The 24,200-nt window shown below is 41.4% G+C and overlaps 1 protein-coding gene and 1 long non-coding RNA gene across 2 annotated transcripts; one reads left to right on the plus strand and one right to left on the minus strand.

The window, feature by feature from the left end:
- Positions 1-437: 437 nt before the first annotated feature.
- Positions 438-20,607, minus strand: kcng3 (potassium voltage-gated channel, subfamily G, member 3). The gene is made up of 2 exons (XM_034194380.1): positions 19,811-20,607; positions 438-1,166 (listed from the first exon to the last, which is right to left on the minus strand). Exons 1-2 carry the CDS (start codon positions 20,434-20,436, stop codon positions 521-523), a joined length of 1,272 nt encoding a protein of 423 aa, XP_034050271.1. The 5' UTR covers positions 20,437-20,607; the 3' UTR covers positions 438-520.
- Positions 8,143-24,200, plus strand: LOC117531314. Its single transcript, XR_004566606.1, has 3 exons — positions 8,143-8,153; positions 11,287-11,291; positions 24,134-24,200. It is a non-coding gene; the product is annotated as an uncharacterized LOC117531314 (long non-coding RNA).

The following is a 24,200-nucleotide window of genomic DNA, read 5'->3' on the forward strand; positions in this document are numbered from 1 at the left end:
TCACTATCACAGATTTAGACTGGTTTGTGAACAATATTTGAGGGAAATGGTGATATTGTGTATGTGGAAAAAGTTTTAGATCTTTGAGTTCATCTCATACAAAATGGGAGCAAAACCAAAAGTGTTGCGTTTATATTTTTGTTGAGTATACTTTCTGGATGAAAGAAAAAGCTCCTACAGGAACAAATGTATGATATTAGCACTTACAAATGATTTTTGACCATAACATTTTTTCATAAAATGTTAGCTGACTTAAAGTTAGCAGATCTAAATTTAATAGAATCTAATTAGTCTACTGATGGTTTTCAACGTTAGCTCAAAAGCTAGTCCACTAACAAGCTAACAAAAGAAAAAAAATCACTTTGCTAATGAACTGTTAGCTGATTAGCTGGCCTGTGCCCACCACCGTAAATACTTATGGGCCTGACTGTAGTTTTGGTGGAGTAGAAATCAGAAAAGGGCAAAAGGAAATCAGTTTGTCCACGTGTTGGTCCACGGTGTGTTTTGCGTAATTGTCTTTTCATTGCAGTAGTTCAGCGGACAGGTTGCGTGCATATCTGGCAGAACGCAGTTTGAGTTCATGGTAACACTGTACAAAACTGTGGTAGATGAATGTGATGGGTAGCGCCAGAAGAACGATGCCGCTCACGACACACATCCCGCCCAGCACGCGTCCCCCTACTGTCACAGGATACACATCTCCATACCCCACCGTCGTCATGGAGATGATGACCCACCAGGCCGCAGCTGGAATGCTGGCGTAATCATGGTTCTGCGTACCCAAGTCCAACCCGTGCTCCAGCAGCTGGGCGAGAGCACTGTATATTGCCATAGCGACACAAACAAACACCATCAGCATGACCATCTCCCGGTAACAGCGTTTGAGCGTTAGCCCCAGTGTCTGCAGTCCCAGGAAATGTCTGGCCAGCTTCATGAGCCAGAACACGCGCATCATCCGCAGCACTCGCAATATCACTCCAGCAACCCCGAGACCCGCACCTGGCATCCCGGCACGGGCCATCGCCATGGTGACATAGTAAGGGGTGATGGCGATCACATCAATAATATTCAGTGGCCGGCGAAGGAAGTCCCACTTGTCTCTGGCCACCAGAAAACGCACAATGCATTCTGCTGTAAACCAGCCGATGCAAACAGCTTCCACGATCCTACAGAGAGAAGAAGAATGAGTCAACGTGATGGTAAACAGGAAACGGCGACAGAGATATGAATGATATGAGACACTGTTTGACTGCCGGCAAATATGAAGGGGAAGTAAGCAAAGCGAGAGTGACACAAATGATGAGAAATAAGGAAAACATCTGACGCACCTCTGGGTAAACACATGTAAACAAAAGGCAGGAATTTACAGGACGGTGGAAATGGATGCAAACTCTTTATAGGCACAGTGTGTACGATTTAGGGGTGTTTATTCACTGGAATCCAATACAGCATTTATAACCATCTGTTCATTAATGTATAATTACTTGCAACAACTCAGTGTATTTTCATAAGCTTAGAGTGAGCCGCTCATTATGCCTTCATGATAATGGTAAACTTGGAAAATCCAAGTTGGGACCTTCCAAATTACAAGGAACACATGAAAAAGTTTATACAGCTGCTTGCAAACATATCACAGATGAAAGTAAATTCCTTCATTAATTCATTTTTCAGCTGCTTATCTGAGTCTGGGTTGCGGTGGCAGCAGACCGAGCAGCTCCTCCCACACTTCCCTATCCTCTGCCAAGGCCCATAAGTCTTCCCAGGGGATCCCAAGGTGTTCCTAAGCCTTCTAGGAAATATAATCTCTCCCATGTGTCCTGGGTCAGCAGACAACAGAATATTTACAAACGAATCCTTCAAACGATGATACAAGCACCAAATTTGGAGCATATACTCCTTAGACATTCCTCTTTTGAAAAAACAAACTGGCCAGGTAGGGGTCAATTGAAGAATTAGTCAGGGGTCAAAATTTAAAAATGCTCCAATCATATTGAAAAATACACCACATTATTTGCCTGAACATAAAGATTCCAAAAAGGTATAGTTTGTACTATCTATGTCTAAATGTTATGGAGTTATGGGGTAAAAACAGCAAGAATGGTCACAAAGGTCAATTTCAGTTTATACAGTGGTCAAAAGTTAAAGTTGCTTCAATTTTGGTAAAAGTGATGCAAATTATTAGTTGAGTTAACAGGGTTTTAAAAAGGAATAGTTTGCACCATCTGTCATGCTTAGTTATCACGTTACGGGGCAACATATGTCACATGCCATAGAATCCAATGGATGTCGACCTTGTTTGACCTTTACTTTGGAGACCAAGAATTCACCACAGTCAAAATTATTCAATTTATTATTGAAACAGTGGGCTTCAGACCAGAGGGTCCTTGGTTCAAACCCCAGTCTGGCCGGACAATCACTACAGACCCTTTCATTAACCCTCTGGGGCCGATGCCGTCGTATACGACGGCTGAGACCAAGTTTTACTAACTTATAAATAACTTTTTTAATGATATGAGATAGGAACTTACTTTTTTGGCTGAAAATTTAAGTCCGTGGACTTTCAGGCCAGCCATCCACCATCTTTGTACTCCACATAGAAGCTGTGTGATGACGTGCGCAATGTGAGTGTCCAATCAGAATTGGTTCACCATCACATGGTTTTCCAATATCCAATCGTAGGCCAGAGCAGTCTCACATGGTATCCCAAAGATCGTTTGTAGAAGAAATGTGTTACTCTCTGGCATGTGAATTCTGTTTGAAGAGCCCGGTGGCTGCTAGTTCCATGCGTAAAAGCGCAGCGTTGCGCATATGAATGAAGGTGATCAGCGTAAGAAGGCCTCATACAACCTCACGTGGCCGACCAAAGATTGTCACTGGGAGGATTGATTCACTACTTGGCCAGGAATATTGTTGAATAAGCCTCTCTCGCTCTCACTCGTGAAGTACCATTTACGCATGTGAATGAAAGGGGGGGGAGGGGTGTTAACAGGGCCTCAAACTGTGAAGAGAGGCTGTTTACAGTGCAGGAACACATTGCAAGAGAGAGTCAAACTCCATGGAAGTAAAAAAGTTTGTGTTGTAAGCCTTTGTGTAATAGCAGACAGAAATTGCTTTGAGATGTGGCATAAAGACAAACAAAACACATAGACTATTTTGTATATATTGTTCAAAATGTGCATTTGTGTTTATTGTTAGAACATTTATTTTGTACATTCTGTTCTACAACACCCAAAACTACCTTTATAAAGTGTCAAAATAGTTGTTTATTATAGTTTGCTGTGTGTTTTGAATAAATGTGTGTGAAAATTATTTTCCGCTTTATTTTTTTCCTTTCTTATTTCTGATTGTAATATTTTATTACACTTATAAAACACCACTATAGCATATATTTTCCGAAAGTACAGGTTGTCCTGAAAAAAGAGACATACTAGTTGATTGTGGGATACAGGGTGAGCTTTTAACAGCAATAATAAAACATTTATGCCAGGCGAGTGAACTGTCCAAAAAATGCCCTCAGACCCCAGAGGGATAATCCCCAAGTTGCTCTTGGTGTGTACTTAGCGCCTTGCGTGGCAGCACCTTGACATTGGTGTGTGAGTGTGTGTGTTTGTGTGTGAATGGGTGAAGATGAGGCATCATTGTAAAGCGCTTTGAGCTTCTGATATAGATGGAAAGGTGCGACATAAATGCAAATGCAGTACACACATATACCTTGATATACGGGGAGTGACATAGACTATTGAGCACTTTACTAGTAATAGTAGTAGTAGTTTTGTTGGTGAAGATGAACTTTTCATTTCACTCCCTGAATCAAACCTGCCCTGGGGAGGGTAATCGGCTTGTACAGCACTAAAAGTGGTTCATTAGCTTGTCATCACAGGGCACCCAACAAAAGTGGTGGTATATAGCACCAAACACAGTTCTCCTATGATTACAACCTTTAAAAAAAACAATTTTAGACCTATTTAACAACATGTTTGTTTTGTGTGTACAGTAGGCATGTTAATCTGATCACTGTCAACAATTCAATACACACCTCGATACACTACCAATGATACGATACATACAGTGGCTTGCAAAAGTATTCAAAAATTTTAATTTGTTTATGCCATTTCAAATACAAAAAAAAAAACCTACAAAAAAATAAAACTTTTTTGGTATAGAGGAGGATTTTATTTCACCAGATCATTAAATCTAGGCTTGTATCTGAGATGTACCTTCTGGCAAATTGCAGCTGAAATTTCAGGTCTTCTTTTTAATAAAATCCTCCTCTATACCACTTCATCATGAAGCTGTATAACTGGGATACATTATGCAAAACTTGCACTGTGCACAATTTCTCCAGTCACAGCCACAGAAGCCTATAACTTCTTCTGGGTTGTCTGGGTGTCTTGGTGGCTTTCCTCACTCTTCTCCTTCTTGCACAGTCACTCAGTTTTTGAGAACTCTCTACTCCACACAGATTTACCATAGAGTACCATACAGTTTGTATTTCTTCAGAACTGATGTTAATAAACTTAAAAACATATTCAGTGACTTGGAAATGTTCATGTATCCATCCCCTGACTTGTCTGAAGAAAACTGGCAACAAAATTGATTATTTGCATGTATTATACCAAAGGGACTGATGACTTATGCAACCCATCTTCTTGGCTTTTATATTTTTAATTAATTTATATCAAGTTGTAGAGATATGCTTTCAGTTTGAGTCTAAGGAAGATAATTTTAGAAATTTTAATTTTATTTGAAATGCCATAAACAAATTAAAATGTGTGAAATACCAAGGGGCTGAATACTTTTTCAAGGCACTGTATAGTGATACATGACTATACCGATGATATGATGCGATACGATTCACCTCTGTTCCTGATTTGAGGCGATTTGATATGTATTTGATGCTTGAATCAATTCCTCACAACGTAATACTATGTGATTTGGTGCAATATGATTAATGATGGGTATTGATAAGATTTTGTCAATATCGACGTCATTATTGATTCCGCTTATCAATCCGATTCTTTATAGATTCCCTTATCAATACTTTTTATGAATTTTCAGTGTACTAAAAGTAGGCTTTACAGGTTTTCTGTGTCAACAACATTTTATTGAGTCTTAAAGTAAATAAATATGAAATTGGTCACTGGATCCTTGATCTCTGGACATAAATAAAAATCAATAAAATCTGAGGTTTTTGTCAAAAGCACTTCCTTTCAGTTATTAATGGCACAAATGGAACTCCATAGACTCTGAGCTGAGCTCTTGCAGCCGGTTGCGCTGTACGTCAGGATGTAATTCATTAAAAAAATGGAGGACGTCTCATTTTGTGGGAAAAAAATGGTTTTGGTTGGTTGCAGTTTATTGTTTATTGTTTATTATAATGTTTGGAAAGAGGTGTCATTTGATTTGAAACGGCGATTCGCTCTGAAGTTGTCAGGAATTGAGTTTTGTCTGCTTTTATTTCTTGGCTTTGGTGTGTTTTTTCAGTTACTTTCTGTTTTGTTTATTCTCTTATTGGAGTTTTTCCTCTTTGGGTCTGTCTGTCACTTTTTCTCTTGTCTGTCTCTGATGGCTCTTGGTGATGGGTGTTTCCCTCTCTCTGGCTACACCCTCATTCTGGTGTATTCTACGCACACCTGCTCTCAATTTGCATTTCATCTCCTGGGTGTGTTTAAGGTCCTCATTTTGCTTTACTCCCTTGCCAGATTGATGTGCCTAGTGCCTTCTCTCCACCACTGTATCTTGTTATCTCGTTCTACCTGCTTCATGTGTTTTTTGACCACCTGCCTGTATCCTCGACCACGTCTTTGCCTGATGTTCCTAGTTTTGTTATTCCTGTTGGACTGCCTGACTGTGACCCCGTTTACTGTCTCAGTAAACTGCTTTTACATACAGAGCCAGTTGTCTGAGTCCTGCATTTGCGTCCTGCCTGAACCATCACCTAGACCCGATAGAAGTTATTAATTCCAACCGAGGATATTATTATTATTATTTATTTATTTATTTATTTTTTATTATTATTTCCTTTACCTGATGGACAACTTCAGTTTACGCACCAGCTGGTACTCACACCAGAGAACCATCGCGTAAAACTTCGGTGTGGAACGTTGTACGATTCTCGTTTTTTGCCCGCAATAAGACAAAAGTCCCAGTTACTGACTTTAATCCACACAAAGGTGACTCACAATTGACATCTTTAAATGGCTTTGAGAGGAGTTAATGAAGAAATTGCGGACTTGCCGCTGGAAGCAAAGCAGAGAACCAGCAAACAGCGGGTCGAAGTGCTGCTTCATTGGTTCAAGCTTAAAGCAGAACTGCTGCAGTTTGCAATTAACGTAGAGAAATGATCATTTCCGATAAACACCCTAAAAAAAATGGCCACTCCGGTGTCCTGAACTGGAGGACCGATAAGGGAATTGTTAAAGAAAAAAGGCTATTGATGTCATCATTTTTTGTTGTGGTAGAAATATGCTTTTTGGCTTCTGTCTGTGGTACATTCAATGGACACACACACACATCTTCAACCGCTTAGTCCAATTAAGGGTCGCGGGGGGCTGGAGCATATCCCAGCAGTCATAGAGTGCGAGGCGGGGTACACCCAGGACAGGATGCCAGTCTGTCGCAGGGCCACAAACAGACAAACAAACACATCCACACCCACGGACAATTTAAAGATTCCAATCCACCTAACCCGCACGTTTTTGGATATGGGAGGAAACCAGAGCACCCGGAGGAAACCCACGTAAACACGGGCAGAACATGCAAACTCCACACAGAAAGGCCACAGGCGGGAATTGAACCCATGACCTTCTCGCTGTGAGGCAACAGTGCTAACATTCAATGGGCATTGGACAAAAATCAATGCAAGCAGGCAGTGACCGATCCATCATGATTCAACCCGTCAGTTGAATAGATGTACACTGAATGAATCAATGCACGCGCATTGCGCAAGTTTGTATCTAGATACCGATTCATATCGATTAATTTCCACATGCCAAGTGTACCGTAGCCTAAAAGGGACACATGTACTCAGCTTTTTGTAATTTTACAGCACAACCCTGGAAGATTCAAGAAAATCTGTGGTAGAGAAGCTTAAATCTTCGACTGGACTGGGTTGCTTGATGCGAGGACGTTTCGCTTCAAATTGCAGAAGCTTCCTCAGCTAAAATTCTTGCTCTGTCTTGACTCTTGTACAGAAGAATAACGAAGCCACAAAAGCTGGAGTTTTAAACCTAATAAGTCCCCTCCTAATGAGAGGCAGACTGCTATAGGCTAGTGACTAAACAATAGCTCTAATTAGCACCTATTGTGCTCTAGTTAGCACCCTTGTAATGACAGGGCAGCTGTCCCTCCTAATAATGGGACAGACGCCTCTCCTGATGGTTCCCCTGACGACTCTCCTGATGACGTGAATGACTCATTACCATGAACAAAAGACTGAAACTGCTTTGACCTGAGTACCCCATTGTAAACAGGGGACAAAGCGTGTCTCAGTCCACCTCCCTGGTTAAGGCTGGGTTTCAACTGTTTCACATACAATGCCTCCTTCACTCCTCTCTCAAACCATTTCCTTTCTCTGGCTAAGATTTTATCTTCCTTGTCCTCAAATGTGTGGTTAGTGTCTTTAAGGTGGAGGTGAACTGCAGACTGAAGTCCACCGGCGCCCTCTCTGCAGTGCTGGTATAGCCTTTTGTGTAACGGCTGCTTAGTCTCACCTATGTAGTGTTCATTACAGTTTTCCTGACATCTGATAGAATACACTACATTGCTCTGTTTGTAACTAGGGATCCTGTCCTTAGGGTGAACTCATTTCTGTCTCAAGGTGTTAACAGGTTAAAGTAAACTGGGATTTTGTACTGTCTGAAGATCCTCTGTAGTTTTCCCCTACTCCTGCTAAATAAGGGAGAGACACTCTTCTTCTTGTCTCCGTCTCCTGTCTGTCTGGTCTCTTTGTTCTTTGGGATTTCTGCACTTTATCCAGGGACCATCGTAGGTAACCACATACTGTGAGGGCTTTCTGGACATGTTGTTGTTTTTTAGCCCTTCCCTCTGTAGTTGTGGGCACCTGTAGGGCTCTGTGTTGAAGAGTCCTGATCACCCCGAGCTTGTGTTCAAGGGGGTGGCTTGAGCCAAAGAGCAGATATTGGTCAGTGTGAGTGGGTTTTCTGTAAACCCCTGTCTGGAGCTGCTTGTTCTCTCCAATCGTAACATTACAGTTCAAGAAGGCTAAATGGTTGTTTCTGGCATCCTCACGTGTGAACTTGATATTGGAGTCCACCGAATTGATGTGCTCTGTAAAGGTCTCCACTTCCTGTTGCTTGATTTTAACCCATGTATCATCGACATATCTGAACCAGTGACTGGGAGCGATGCCCGTGAATGACTCCAAGGCTGTCTTCTCCACTAGGAAACCACCTGGACAACTGAGAGCCTTCACAGAAACGAAAGAAAATCTGTGGTTGCTCCTCGATACACTGTTGACTGGTTGCTAGCGTAAGCTAACAAGTTTGAGAACCCTTATTTTTATGAAGTTGAAGATCTCAAATATTGTTTGTTATGAGACAAAGCAAGAGAGCATGACTCCTTGTTGCCAAAGAAACAAAAATTATACTGGCGGTGATATAATGCAATCTGCAACCTCACCACTAGATGACACTAAATCCTACACACTGTAGCTTTAAGGTTGGGCATGCGAAACGAGCAAGCACATGAAAACCTACATCGATTAACAAAAGTCAATCAAATCGGAATTAACGTGAGGCAATGCACAGGTTTGACAGACTATCAGACACAACACATCACAGCTGAAAACAATCTGTCATCTGCTGGCAAAGTGAAATCCTTTTCACCCGGAGTACAAAGTACACATCACACGAGTATCTAACAACTGCAACCCATCCAAACGTGAAATGCGTGTCCAGCAAGAGAACACAGCCTTATATAGAGATAGAAAGGTCGGCGCGGGCTTCCCTGACAGCAGAGGCAAAAAATGTGCAAACACAAGTGCAGTTTTTTCCTCTTCTTGTTCCCAACAGTGAAAAATGACCGAAATCAGATTCTAAATGGAGGAAAGGGGGTTTTAATTAAGATGTTTAATATACAGTCCCGATTGTACGCCTTCCAATTCATCGCTCACTGGAATATAATGAATCTGTCATTTATCTAACGTTGTTTACTTTCTCTTGCACCCGCCAGTGTAAACTGATGGAGCCAATAAAGATATTCAAATTGAATGTGGAGAGGAGGGAGGTGCGGGAGAGCTGCAGGAGGAAGGAGAGGGAGGAGCTGCAGGGGGAGGTGAGGGGGAGGTGGGGGAGGAGCTGCAGGGGGGAAGTGAGGGGGTAGCTGCAGGGGGGAGGTGGGGGCGCTGCAGGGGAGAGGTGAGGGAGGGGAGGCTTTTATCATGTTTCAGTTTTGATGCTTGTTTATTTACCAGCAGGATTTGTCAAAAAAAGTGTTCAACAGGTTTTAATGACATTTTGATTGACATTTGGGAGGATCCAAATCAAGATCATGTGTTGTTTTGTTTGTTTTATTCTAAGATCGATTCTTCTGAGATATTGTTTTCTTTTCATGTTTCTCAGTTTTTCCAAGAATAACTTTGATCTGAACAAAGGCTCCCCCCCCCCAAAAAAAAAAAACTACTCAGTCTACTGTCCACGACTCTATACAAATTTCGATCAGATGTGGTGGATGTACCTCCTTTTATAACAAAGGTCATGCCAAGGTCACAGATCAAGGTCAAATCAGAGATCATCTACTATCCGTACTGATATCTTTAAAAAGCAAAGAGTGATTTCAATCAAATTTTGTGGGTAATTTCAGCAGACTGTCCTCTTGTAACAGGTCAAAAGTCAAAGTCAAACTAAAAGTCATCATCAACTGTCCACAAAAATATCCACAAAAGGCAAAGGGAAATTTCAGTCAAACTTGGTGGATATACTCTTTGGGCCATCTTGTTCTAACAAAGGTCATGTCAAGGTCACAGGTCAAAGTCAAATCAGGGGTCATCATCTACCATCTGAGGTGATACCTTCAAAAAAGCATGAGCGATTTCAGTCAATCTGGTTGGTAACCTCAGTGGATCGTCCTCTCGTAACACAGCTCATGTGAAGGCCAGAGGTCTAAAGTCAAGGTCAAATCAGAGGTTATCATCTAAAATAAATTAAAGACAGTATATCAGAAACTAGATGAGACACTGAAAGGCAGTTTTGATCTAGAAACTCTAGGACTAGTCACTAGGACTGCTTTCTTCCATCTTCGTAACAAAGTGAGGATTCGTCCCATCCTGTCTGTGGCTGATGCAGAGACTCTGATTTATGCATTTGTCTCTTCTAGACTGGACAACTGCAATGTCCTATTCTCTGGTTTACCGCACTCCAGCATTAGGGGTCTCCAATTGGTTCAAAATATTGCTGCTAGAACTCTGACTAGAAGCAGAAGGTTTGACCACATTACATCGATTTTGCCCTCCCTTCATTAGCCATGTTTACATGGGCACTTTCTTGTTGATCTGATTGAATTCTATCCAATTGGTGGATCAGATTGTCCTGTTTACATGAATGTGTCACCCTACCTAGCCAACCCTACGTACCGGCTTGTGCTCTGTGTTCTCAGGATGCAGGGCTACTTTGTGTCTCTAAGGTTACAAAACAGTCAGTAGGCCACAGAGCCTTCTTTTATTGTGCATCTGTCCTGTGGAATGATCTCCCTGCCGAGATAAGACTCAGATTCTGTAGAGTCGTTCAAGTCCAGACGACCAATACATCTATTGCTCCCTCTCGTATGGCTAACATAACAACCCAGTCTCATGGACTGTCGTGTTTCAGCAGCATGAAATATACATTAATATTTTGGTTCGTCATATTGTCATGAAAAGTGCAAAATTTTCATCATGGCAGCACAAATTAATTCTAATTCATTCCGTGATGGCTGCACATAATTAAAAGTGCAGAAGGGGGATCGGGGGTGGTTATGGTTAGGGTTAGGGGAAGGATTAGGGTTAGGATATGGTTAAGGTTAGAGATGGGGGTAGGATTAGGGTTAGTAATTGTTGTGTGCTGGGGTGTTTGGCTGGCTTGGTTTTTGTTTTTCTGTTTCTCCCACCAGGTGGTATGCATTCAGGACTGAGTGGCTGAGTATTAGGACCTCACCCTGAACACCTGAGGCTTGTTTTCACGTGCAGGTCATCAGGGCTCACAGCTGTGGTGTATTCTGTCTTGATCATAGATTGCTGCACTTAAACCTTGAATGCACAGTGTGTGATTGCCAGAGACTCGACCTTGTGAGCAGATGTGTGAGATCGGCGTTGGGAGAACAATCTCACCATTACGGACGCAGAGACCGCTCCAGGATTGACGCCACAGTCTATGAAGGAGGATTGGGTGAGGTCTCACGCTCTTCAGCACACTTCCTGAGGTAATTTGGTTTTGATGACTTTTATGAAGTAATGACAGTAGATTTGGTGCCCCTCACACCTTGTGTTATTGAGCTGTCACGTTATGCTAATTGTCTAATCAGCTTCTGCTGCAGTGGAGATTTGAACTGAGTTGTTCCGTGCCTGCAGGGTGAGAAGCTGATATATATATTTAAGCCAGGAAGTGTTTGCTGACTGTGTGCACCTTTGAGCTGTGTCTCTCTGGGTGGAGAGTGTTGGACTCACCTCATGTTTTCTTTCTTCACAGACTCGGTTTGTCGCGGCCACCTGGGGGGTGTCGGTGGGGTCCCTGGGTCCGAACTGCTGTGGCTCCGGACCGTTTGCGCTGCTGAGAGCGCGTCGTGTTTTCACCTCACCAGACCGCGGACATTTTTGGTTGTTCATCACTAAACTCACTTTGATTAAATTCTGTTATCTTTTGAACCGTGCTCTGCTTATTTTATGCTGGGTCCTGTCAAACGCTGGGTCGGTGCTCCGACCGCGTCTGACACATAACAAGTAATCGTGAGTTTAAAAAAACCCATCACGAAAATTTGAATCATTTTGTGACAGCAGGCCAAAAACAAAAACAACAACAACAAAAAAACACGTGCGACTGGGCTGAACATAATGGTGTAGTATGGAATTATGTTTTTTCTCTTTTTAATTCATATTATTAGCAATGGAACAGGTCTCAGCCTCACTACATCTAAATTCTGGGTCTGTTAGCACGGAGATAGCTGCCAGTGACCACTTTAGTAATCTCCCTGCTTCTCTGTTGATTTTGTGCTGGTGAACTAATGCCTTAGATGTTTAGATGTACTCATTCTGCTGTTTTTCTCTCTGTCAGAAGTGCTGTAGCGGGGATCCCAGAAGCTGGTGCTGCTTCCTGAGGACTACACTAACCTGCATTGGCATTTGTCGTCTGCTATCAGAAGTATTAAAGAGCTGAAACTAGAGACTTTGCACCAAGATTTACCATTTCTACCTTAATAACTGACTGTTTTTAATTCTACATCTTTTGTAAAATCCTTATAACTGTTAGAATGGCCTAAGCAGTGGGTCACCCCTCTGAGTCTAGTCTGCTTGAGGTTTGTTCATCATGGCATAGTGTCTTAGTGGGTAGCACTGATGCCTCACAGCAAGAAGGGTGTCTTTCTGTGTGGAGTTTGCATGTGTCCACGTTGGATTCCTCCCACAATCAAAAACATGCTTATTTAGGAACTACCACTGACAAGGCAACGTCTCTACATCTGGAGTTGGTCTCAGGGTGCTGGACTGTTGCTGCCCACTGCTCCTAGTGGTTGGATTGTGTCCAACTGTAATTAGGATATATTAAATGCAGAGAACAAGTTTTGTTGTATAAATGTATATACAATAACAATAAAGGCCATTCTATAACAAAACACCAGGGGGAGTTTTTCCTTACCACTGTCATCTATGTGCTTGCTAAAGGGCATTGGTATAAGGTTAGACCTTACCTGTTTGAAGCACCTTGAGGTAACATTGTTGTGATTTGGTGCTATATACAGTTGTATGTAAAGTTTTGGGTACCCCTGATGATTTCCATGATTTTCCTTTATAAATCATTTCAGTTAAATATATCATATAGCAAACAAACACAGTGATATTTGAAAAGTGAAATGAAGTTTATAGGATTTACAGAAAGTGTGCAATAATTTGTTAAACAAAATTAAGCAAGTGCATAAATTTGGGCACCCCAACAGAAAAAATACATCAATATTTAGTAGCTCCTCCTTTTGCAGAAATTACAGGCTCTAAACACTTCCTATAGCTTCCAATGAGAGTCTGGATTCTGGCTGAAGGTATTTTGGACCATTCTTCTTTTCAAAACATCTCCAGTTCAGTCAGGTTTGTTAGTTTCCGAGCATGGACAGCCCGCTTAAAAATCACACTACAGATTTTCAATCATATTCAGATCTGGGGACTGAGATGGCCATTCCATAATGTTGTACTTGTTCCTCTGCATGAATGCGTTAGTAGATTTTGAGCAGTGTTTAGGGTTGTTGTCTTGTTGAAAGATCCAGCCCCGTCGCAACTTCGTCACTGATTCATGAACATTGTTCTCAAGAATCTGCTGATATTGACTGGAATCCATGTGGGCCTCAACTTTAACAAGATTCCCAGTACCTGCACTGTCCACACAGCCACACAACATGATGGAACCACCTCCAAATTTTACTGTAGGTAGCAAGTGTTTTTCTTGGAATGCTGTGTTCTTTTTCATCCATGCATACCGCCTCTTGTTATGTCTAAATAACTCAATTTCAGTTTCATCAGTCCACAGCACCTTATTCCAAAATGAAGCTGGCTTGTCCAAATGTGCTTTAGCATACCTCATGTGACTTTGTTTGTGGTGTGTACGCAGAAAAGGCTTCCTTTGCATTACAGTTTCATACAGTATCTCCTTGTGAAAAGTGTGCTGTATAGTTGAACGATGCACAGAGACACTATCTGTAGCAAAATCATGTTGTAGGTCTTTGGAGCAGATCTGTGGGTTGACTATGACTGTTTTCACCATCCTTCACTTCAACCTATCTGAGATTTTTCTTGGCCTGTCACTTCAGGCCTTAACTAGTACTGTGTCTGCGGTCTTCCATTTCCTCACTATGTTCATCACAGTGGAAACTGACAGCTGAAATCTCTGAGATAGCTTTTTGTATTCTTCCCCTAAACCATGATGTTGAACAATCATTGCTTTCAGGTCATTTGAGAGTTGTTTAGAGGCTCCCATGCTGCCACTCATTAGAAGAGATGCAAAGAGGAGAAACATTTGTAAATGGCCACCTTAAATATCCTTTCTCATGACTGGATTCACCTGTGTAAGGAGGTCAAGGATCAGTGAGCTTACCAATCCAATATTTGTGTTCCAATAATTAGTGCTAAATGTATTCAAATCAATAAAATGACATGGGTGCCCAAATTTATGCACCTGCCTAATTTTGTTGAAATGATTATTGCACACTTTCTGTAAATGCTAGAAACTTCATTTCACTTCTCAAATATCAGTCTGTTTGTCTGCTATATGATATACTTAACTGAAATTTCTGATCCAGACAACCAATGATTTATAAAGGAAAATCATGAAAATTATCAGGGGTGCCCAGACTTTTGCATACAACTGTAAATAAAACTAATTTAATTTTTTTCAGAGACATCTGCTCTCCTGGGGCTAATAAACATATCAGACCTCTGATATCAAGATTCAGATTCAGATTCAGACACGATGTCACGTGATGATTTCAAGCAAAGCCGAATACTTATCTGATGGCAGAGAGGCACCACAATCGTCTGAATGCTTTGTTTCTTTCAGCAGAGTGGGTCAAAATGTTTTTAACACATTTCAATTACATTTGGCAGAGAGGTAGGCTTTGCATCAAGCATGATGTGATTAGATTTCAAGCAATATGTGGACCCATGATCATTTTTATTCCGAATGTGAAAATGCCTCCCACAAATTTCTACTTCAGTGAAAGTGTACCCTTACCTCCACTCTAACTCAGACAGATAACTGCAAGGCTCTCTTCAGAGGTAAATAAAATAGATATGAGAATATTGTTTAATCGCCTTGTCTTTGTGTAGACACTCTACAGTAGTGGAACAGATAACTGTAGCCATCATTCATTTCTGGAAACAAGCAACAAAATTAGTACACATGTTCCTTTGACATTACTCTTTTGAAAAACGGACTGGCTACTTGAATTTTCAATAAGTAGCCAGGTAGTGGGCAATGGAATAATTACACACAGGGGTCTAAATGAAAAGATACTTCAATAATATTGAAAGCTATACGACATTATTTGTCTGATCACAAAGATTCCAAAAAGGTATAGTTTGGACTATCTGTGACTGAATGTTTTGGAGTTATGGGATAAAAACAGCAGTAATGGTGACAAAGGTCAGTTTCAGTTTGTACAGGGGTCAAAGTTAAAGTTGCTCTAATTTTGGTAAAACATGATGCAAATTATTGGTTGAGTTAATCGGGTTTTTAAAAGTAATAGATTGCACCATGTGTCATGCTTAGTTATCATGTTACGGGGTAACATACATGTCACATGCCATAGAATCCAATAGATGTCAACATTGTTTGACCTTTACTTTGCAGACCAAGCATTCAACACGGTCAAAACTATTCCATTTATTAATTGTATTAGCTCAACCAATAATTTGCACCAGTTTTGACCAAACTTGGAGCAACTTTAACTTTTGACCCCTGTACAAACTGAAAATGACCTTTTTCACCATTCTTGCTGTTTTTACCCCATAACTCCATAGAATTCAGTCATAAATACACCAAACTATACCTTTTGGAATATCTATGATCAGACAAATAATGTGGTATAATTTTCAATATGATTGGCCCATGTTTTAATTTTGCCCCCTGTGTAATTCTTCAATTGACCCCTACCTGTCCGCCTATTGAAAATTCAAGTGGCCAACCGGTTTTTTCAAAAGAGTAATGTCTAAGGAGTATTTGTGCTGAATTTGATACTTCTTTCACCATTTGAAAAATTCCTCTGTAAATATTCTGTTATCTGCTGCACTACAGGTGCCATTTCACAAAACACTGAACACTGACCGAGGTTTTTTTTTCTATTTTATTATTTTTTTTAAAGATACTAATTCAAAGTGGCTACTGATCAGAATGTGTGTACACTTTCTAAACATATGAATTTTGTTACCTTCACATTCATCCTCTTCAACAGTTTGTCAAACTCTGTCCATGTGATTGTCTGTATTTTATCAGCCTCACCTCAGCCACGGATTTCCAACAATCTTCCAGCACCCCCCACCACACACACACACACACACACACACACACATACCTGTACCATTTCATCCGAGCCATTCACTTTTGCATTTTAACAGCTGCAGGTCTTGAAATTCCCTCACAGAAATACCCAAGATAGAAAGTGTTTTATAATAATAATAATAATAATAATAATAATAATAGGGATGTACACCCATACTGATACTTGTTATTCTGGAGCAGTTTGATTTGATGCAAAGCAGTCTGATCATAGGTGTAGGAGGTGGGGTCTATTTGGGTGGGGGGGGGAAGCACCAAATTTGCCAGAATTTCAGAAACCCCCATGACTCTTTAAATTACCATATATTTATATTTATATTGGTGACCAAATAGCGGTTTGATTGTTTACATTAATTGTGAAAATAAGTATGACAACATTTTAGGTCATTCTATTCTGTATTCAGCCCGAATTTCCCAGCCCATCTGCCTGAATTTGAGCATTTTGCCAAGCCCAGGGGGGGGCGGTTGCCACCCCTGCCCCCCCACCTCCTACGCCTATGAATCTGATACAACTCTGTTTAATGTAGATGTTCATTTTCCATGATAAGTTAGAATAAACTAAAAGTGACATTACTTACCTTCAAGTACATATACTCAACAAAAATATAAACGCAACACTTTTGGTTTTGCTCCCATTTTGTATGAGATGAACTCAACGATCTAAACCTTTTCCCACATACACAATATCACCATTTCCCTCAAATACTGTGCACAAACCAGTCTAAATCTGTGATAGTGAGCACTTCTGCTTTGCTGAGATAATCCATCCCACCTCACAGGTGTGCCATACCAAGATGCTGATTAGACACCATGATTAGTGCACAGGTGTGCCTTAGACTGCCCACAATAAAAGGCCACTCTGAAAGGTGCAATTTTGTTTTATTGGGGGGGGGGATACCAGTCAGTATCTGGTGTGACCACCATTTGCCTCATGCAGTGCAACACATCTCCTTCGCATCATCCGTGAAGAGAACACCTCTCCAACGTGCCAAACGGCAGCGAATGTGAGCATTTGCCCACTCAAATCGGTTACGACGACGAACTGGAGTCAGGTCGAGACCCCGATGAGGACGACGAGCATGCAGATGAGCTTCCGTGAGACAGTTTCTGACAGTTTGTGCAGAAATTCTTTGGTTATGCAAACCGATTGTTTCAGCAGCTGTCCGAGTGGCTGGTCTCAGATGATCTTGGAGGTGAACATGCTGGATGTGGAGGTCCTGGGCTGGTGTGGTTACACGTGGTCTGCGGTTGTGAGGCTGGTTGGATGTACTGCCAAATTCTCTGAAACGCCTTTGGAGACGGCTTATGGTAGAGAAATGAACATTCAATACACGAGCAACAGCTCTGGTTGACATTCCTGTTGTCAGCATGCCAATTGCACGCTCCCTCAAATCTTGCGACATCTGTGGCATTGTACTGTGTGATAAAACTGCACCTTTCAGAGTGGCCTTTTATTGTGGGCAGTCTAAGGCACACCTGTGCACTAATCATGGTGTCTAATCAGCATCTTGATATGGCACACCTGTGAGGTGGGATGGATTATCTCAGCAAAGGAGAAGTGCTCACTATCACAGATTTAGACTGGTTTGTGAACAATATTTGAGGGAAATGGTGATATTGTGTATGTGGAAAAGGTTTAGATCTTTGAGTTCATCTCATACAAAATGGGAGCAAAACCAAAAGTGTTGCGTTTATATTTTTGTTGAGTGTATTCAATTAAAAACCAGGGATCTTCTTCAGGTTTTTGCTACTATACTGCAGTACTTAGCCATTTTTGAGTGATATTTACTTGAAAAAACCTATAAGTTCCTTCACTCAGAAATCCATTCATTCATTCATCTTCTACCGCTTAGTCCAATTAAGCGGGGGGGCTGGAGCCTATCCCAGCAGTCACAGAGCGTGAGGCGGGATACACCCAGGACAGGACGCCAGTCTGTCGCAGGGCCACAAACAGACACACCCACACACACACACACCTACAAACAATTTCAAAGATTCCAGTCCATCTAACCCGCATGTCTGTGGATGTGGGAGGAAACCGGAGCACCTGGAGGAAACCCACGCAAACACGGGGAGAACATGCAAACTCCACACAGAAAGGCCACGGGAATTGATCCCACGACCTTCTCGCTGTGAGGCAACAGTGCTAACCACTAAGCCACCGTGCTGCCCACTCAGAAATTCCAAGTAAATTTTTATAAGGACAATTCTTAAGTAAATTTTACTTGCATATATTAATTTTTCTAAAAGAATAACTCAAGTAACATTTACTAGCAATTATCAACTGAATATTTTCATTGAATTTTAGTCTGTCTTTATTCATAAAAAGTAAAATTTTTCAACTGTTCACCTTATTTTCACTCAAAGTTGCCACAGCATGTTGATTTGGCACAAATTCTACACTGGGTGCCCTTCCCAATGGACCTCCACATTACATGGAGAAATGTGGCAGGGTTTGAACTGGGAACCTTTTGCACTGAAACCAAGTGCACTAACCACTTGGCCGCACCTCTGCCTACTATGGATTTAAAAAAAAAATACTTAAATTTGTCAGACAGTGAGACAAAAGAAATTCTGTTTAGAAAAAAAGATGCATCAAGATGCATCGATGGTTGTTTTATAATGAACACATTCATGAACTAATGATCCAAGATCAGCTGTGGTGACTCCAAGTGAAAACAAGGGCGGCCCAAGGGACTTAAAAACTCAGTGCTGAGGTGGTGCACAAGCGGTTAGTGCACTTTTTATGAATAAAGACAGAGTAAAATTCAATGAAAATATTCATCTGATAATTGCTAGTAAATGTTACTTGAGTTATTCTTTTAGAAAAACTAATATATGCAAGTAAAAATTACTTAAGAATTCCCCATGTAAAATTTACTTGTAATTTCTGAGTAAAAAAACTTTCCTAGGTTTTTTTTTTCCCAAGCAAATATTACTCCAAATTTTTGTCTGTGCACCACATGCACCAGCACTACAAACAGGAGCAGAAAGTACAGCATAAAATAAGCCTGATCAAAAAAGCATGAATTGCATTACACAACTGTCCCATTATGAAGTGGTAGGACAGTGTTAAGAAACATCAAATTTGGATGAGCATATTTTTGGCTTATACTTCCAACCACAATTGGATATTTTGATGACATTTGAACTTTTATGAGAGTGACGTGGAAGTAGCAACCAATTTATAACAAAATCGAGCCCATTGACAGGTTCATTTAGATGGTGTTAGATGTTCCTGTATCCATGTAAATGTATATTTTAAATTCGATTTTTGATTTGTATTGCTTCATGGTTACACCCCTTAATAATAATAATAATAATAATAATAATAATAATAATAATAATAAATTCATTGTTTTAATGAAATTGACCAAAGGAAAAGTTCCCCCTCCCCTCTCAAAATTCTTCTTACGCCCATGTATACAGTTGTGCGTATGGATGAACCTGCTTTGTTATAAGGCGGGAGCCTGTTTGACATTTGTAAGCGTTTTTGAGGCGATCAGGATGTGACGGATGAGTCTTTACGCACACGACTCCTGAGCTCAGTCAGCGGGTTCTCCTACCTGTGCTCCTCCACAGTAGTTCTCTTGGCAGTATCCCAGTCCGGCAGGGTGCTCGCACACAGCATAATCATCGACACGATCACGAAGATCACGGACACAGAGGCTAGAAGCTGCGCCGCCAGAGACGAGCTGGGCTCCTCGAAGGTCTTACGCATCCTCTCCAGCCACCTCGCGCGGCCGGTGAGCGCGGTCTGTTGCACCGGTTCCTCGGGACTCGGCGACTCCTTCTCCGACAGTCCGATGTCCACTTCCGACAGACTATCCAGTCCGATTTCGGACATCCTGTCGTCCAGGCGCTTCTGGCAGCAGGAGTCCAGGTGCGCGCTCTCCAGCCCCCAGTAGAGCATCTCCGTGTAGAAGGAGAGCTCGCACACGCCGGGCACGAAGCGGAGTTTACCGGAGCGCACGTACAGCATGATGAACACGAAAGCTTGCGCGTGGCGGTCGAAGAAGAACTCGTTTCGGTCCCGGTCGTAGTCGTCGCACAGTTCCAGCACTTCTTTCTCGGTTGCGCAGGCATGCAGGCGGCTGACGCGCCGGAGAGGGAAATCCCGGATCACCTCCCGGGTGAAGGCGTACCGGGTTCCCCCGACGTTAAGTACGCAGATGCTCTTTCCGAACTTCATCTCTTCACCTGTAACCGAAGTGCAGCTGCCCTCATGAGAGTTTGGGCACTTTGAGGGTCACGGTGCGCCCTGATCCCGGCGGGGCGTGGCTCCTGCTGGGCTCCGTGTCCGATGGAAACTACTCCTCCGTCCGTCCGTCCTTCTCTCCGCTTCTTCTGCCTCTGTAGCCTGTGGAGGAGACTCTCCTCCCCGATCAGGGCGAGCCAATCCCACCAGTGATGTCACACACACACACACACACACACACACACACACACACACACACACACACACACACACACACACACACACACACACACAGTCATAACAAAAGATAAGAAACATTTTGCTTTGCGCATTGAAAATTTTTAACTTAGACCGATTTTTTTTATATTGTAGTATGTTACCCCTAAATTAGTCAGTTTTTCCTCAAAGTAATTTTTTATAATTTAAGGTTTCAACCACCATCTAGAAAAACTAATACATTCATTAATTTCTTTCAAAGAATATTTTTACTGTAAGGTTGCGGCCAAATTATAATTACTCTTTGGGGAAAAACTAATAAAGTTAATAAAGTAAAAAAAAAATTACGAGGACCGAGTTTCATTTGTTTTCAATGTGGAAAATAACTTTTTGATAATATCCCCAAAATTATTATTGATACGAGTCAATTAAAAAAAATATATTGCTTTACATTACCTCATGCAGTCACACATAAGATAACTGTCTTTTGTAGATGGATGGATGGATTGATTGATTGAGTGATTGATTGAATTTATTCATATAAACATATACAATATGTAAATACAGGGTAACACAATAAAGCGAAATCCACTTGTTTCCATTGTGGCCCAGAGATATCACAGACTGAAACTGCAAGAGAGATGCATTATGAATGTATATAATACATTCAAGGTTAACATAAAAATACAATATTTTTACACATTTTACACAAATGTTAAAAAGTTGCATATTAAAATAAAACCAACAGCAGAAAAATGGGTCGTTCTGTAAGTTTTCTATTTTTTTTTGAAACAGGTGTTGTTTTACCCTTCTTTTAAAACCATTTGTAAAAGTGTGAGGTCACTTAAATGCTTCTAAATTTTGAGTTTAAGCAGCCCAAAAGCTAAATAGACATCATTTAAAAGGCCCTTCTCTTGATTTTCAGATGGTCCTTGTGGAAAAATCCATGCAGCAGCCCCCCCCCCCCCACAGAATTTTAGTGATCGCCTCTTGATTTTGGATGGAAGAAGGAGGAATATCTCCAGCACATATTATTCACTGATTTGTCAGCTTCCGAGGTTATTGATGATCTCATTTGTAACTGCACTGGAAGGTCTAAGTATGGGCAGGTCCAGGATTCTTGCACAGTCAGGGCCATGTGTCATAAAGCAGTCTAATCTTGTTTAATCTAACAAACTCACTTAACTGACTAATTGTTTGACATTAGTCATTGCACAAAGTGTTTAATAAGCTAAAGTTTTGCTTTACTCAACTAACGTTTTTGGCCTGGTACAGAGGAGGCTCATCTTATTTTAGTCAACAGAACTTCAGTGTCTTACCTCAAAAAATGGCGGCTATCATGTACCAACACTTGATGGGACACTCAAGAGCACCGCTACGTTGCTCGTATTCCTTCAGCTTCCTATGCTTTTGGCCATGGTTGTAACAGACGATGACTGTCATGACGTGTTTGTAACAGTTCTTATATTAGCCACCGGGCATCGCGGTTACATTGAGCAGGGTTGTGTGCACCAAAAGGCTTGACTGAAGTGTAGACGAAGAAACTGAAGAGTGAAACAGCTAGGCTAAGAGCTAAGCACGTCAATCTGCAGTTTGTATGGGTCCGAAAATGTTAATAAAGCCAGTTAACAAAACCAAGCCTGGATACTTCATGACAACAACCAACCCAGAAGTAAACAAAACTATCGCACATTGGAGTTGCCTCTTGGGAACAGCACGCGCGAGGCCGTTATGCCTGAGAAAACCGCTGACTAACGTAAGACGGCCAGTCTACATATTTAGCCATTGATGTGAAATGGTGATTCGACGGATAATGGTGGAAGACTAACCATAGGAGAATGTTGCTACAATGACCTAACCCATGAACAAAGACAGAGAGAAAACATAATACAGTTGATTCAACTGGTAACACTGACATTAATTATTTGCCCAAATGAAGTTAACAAGTTAGCATAAATATTGGGTGTTAAGTTAATTTTCAAGCGAGGGTATAGAACATGGATGGATGGAAGTTAAACTGGATTAACCTAATTCATTTGAGTGTTACCAGTTGAAGCATTTCTGCCCAGTCTCACGTTTTTTTTTTTGTTTGTTTGTTTGTTTGTTTTTTCTTGTGCTCCTGTGACGAAATGAGTCAAGTTTTCATGATGGGGCTTTTTTAAAACTCACTATTCCTACCCCCAACCCTACCCATAACCACCCCGACCCCCCCACTTCAGTTTAATTTCATGCAGCCATCACGGAATGAATTAGAACGAATTCATGCTGCTGTGACAAAAAGGAGGCAGTTTTCGTCACAATATCACGAACCAGTAGATTAATGTATATTTCGTGCTGTTGAATCACGACTTGCCGTGAGACCAGGTTGACCATTTTATTAGGTTGATCCAACAATTCTCTTTTCTTTTTTCTGTTGGGTTAGTTCGACTCAAATCATTTGAAGAAAGGGATTAACTCAAACCACTTTTGTTGTGATTCAGCCCTCAAAATGTTATGGTTGACCCAGGAACTGACAGGTAGGACCCAAAATGCAGACACAACCTGGAGACAGAGAATGGTTTTTACATTTTATTTTGGTGAGATGTAGGCAGGCATGGCTGGAGTGATCCGACAGCAGAGGACAGGAACAGCTGAGCAGGGCAGGCGGAGGAGTTGAATATGAATGACTCAAACAGGCAGCTGAAGACTGAAGCAAGACAGATGGCAACTAGGATTCTGGTGGATCAGGTGTGGAGGATCTGAGGCACAGAGAAAACAGGTAAACAGATGTCTGGAAAAATAACACCAAAAATACAAACAATGACAAATCTTCTCAGCCATAAAGCCAAAATGGAAAAAAGGAACAGGTGTTCTGGGACCAGAATAATCCACTGAAGATGTTTAAGAACACCGACGTCAGAAGTGCTTCTCCTCTGCTGCAGCGGACTCGGCTATACTTGTAGCAGATTGACCAACCCGGAAGTAAACAACACTGTCGTGTATAGGAGGCGTTTCTTGGCAAAGGCACTTGCGAAGCTACTATGACCGTGAAAATCGTAGAGTAATGTAAGACGGCTGATCTACAAGTTTAGCCATTGATGTAAAACGGAGATTACAGGGATAATGTTGGGCGACTAACCTTAGTCGACTAAGTAAACTTAGTAGACTAAAAAAATAACTACTTTATGAAACCGGGCCCTTCTATCAACTTGAAAGAGTCTGCCCATTATTCTTAGACTTCTCCCATAATAAAGACATTTTTGCTCAGAGAACCACTGCTCACTGAGTGATTCTTCCTTTTTATATCATTCTCTGTACACTCTACAGGTTGTGAATGACAATCCAAGTAGCTCAGCAGTTTCTGAAATACTCAAACCAACTCGTCTAGTGCCAACAACAATGCGACTTTCAAAGTCACATAAATGATGTTTCTTCCCTGTTCTGATGCCTGGTTTGAACTTCAGCAGATCATCTTGACCATGCCTATGTGAAGCAGGCCAGCAGGAGTCGCTGTGCAATAGTAGTCAATGGGCCTCACTCCCCTGACAGCCAAAAGGTGCACT

This window comes from Thalassophryne amazonica, chromosome 18 (assembly GCF_902500255.1).
Source record: "Thalassophryne amazonica chromosome 18, fThaAma1.1, whole genome shotgun sequence".
Taxonomy (NCBI): domain Eukaryota; kingdom Metazoa; phylum Chordata; class Actinopteri; order Batrachoidiformes; family Batrachoididae; genus Thalassophryne; species Thalassophryne amazonica.

Excerpts from the sequence above, each read along its gene's own strand:
- kcng3 (XM_034194380.1), bottom strand. The coding sequence starts at position 20,436 with ATGAAGTTCGGAAAGAGCATCTGCGTACTTAACGTCGGGGGAACCCGG. Across the intron at positions 1,167-19,810 it reads ACTACTGTGGAGGAGCACAG|GATCGTGGAAGCTGTTTGCA; the intron begins GTAGGAGAACCC and ends TTCTCTCTGTAG.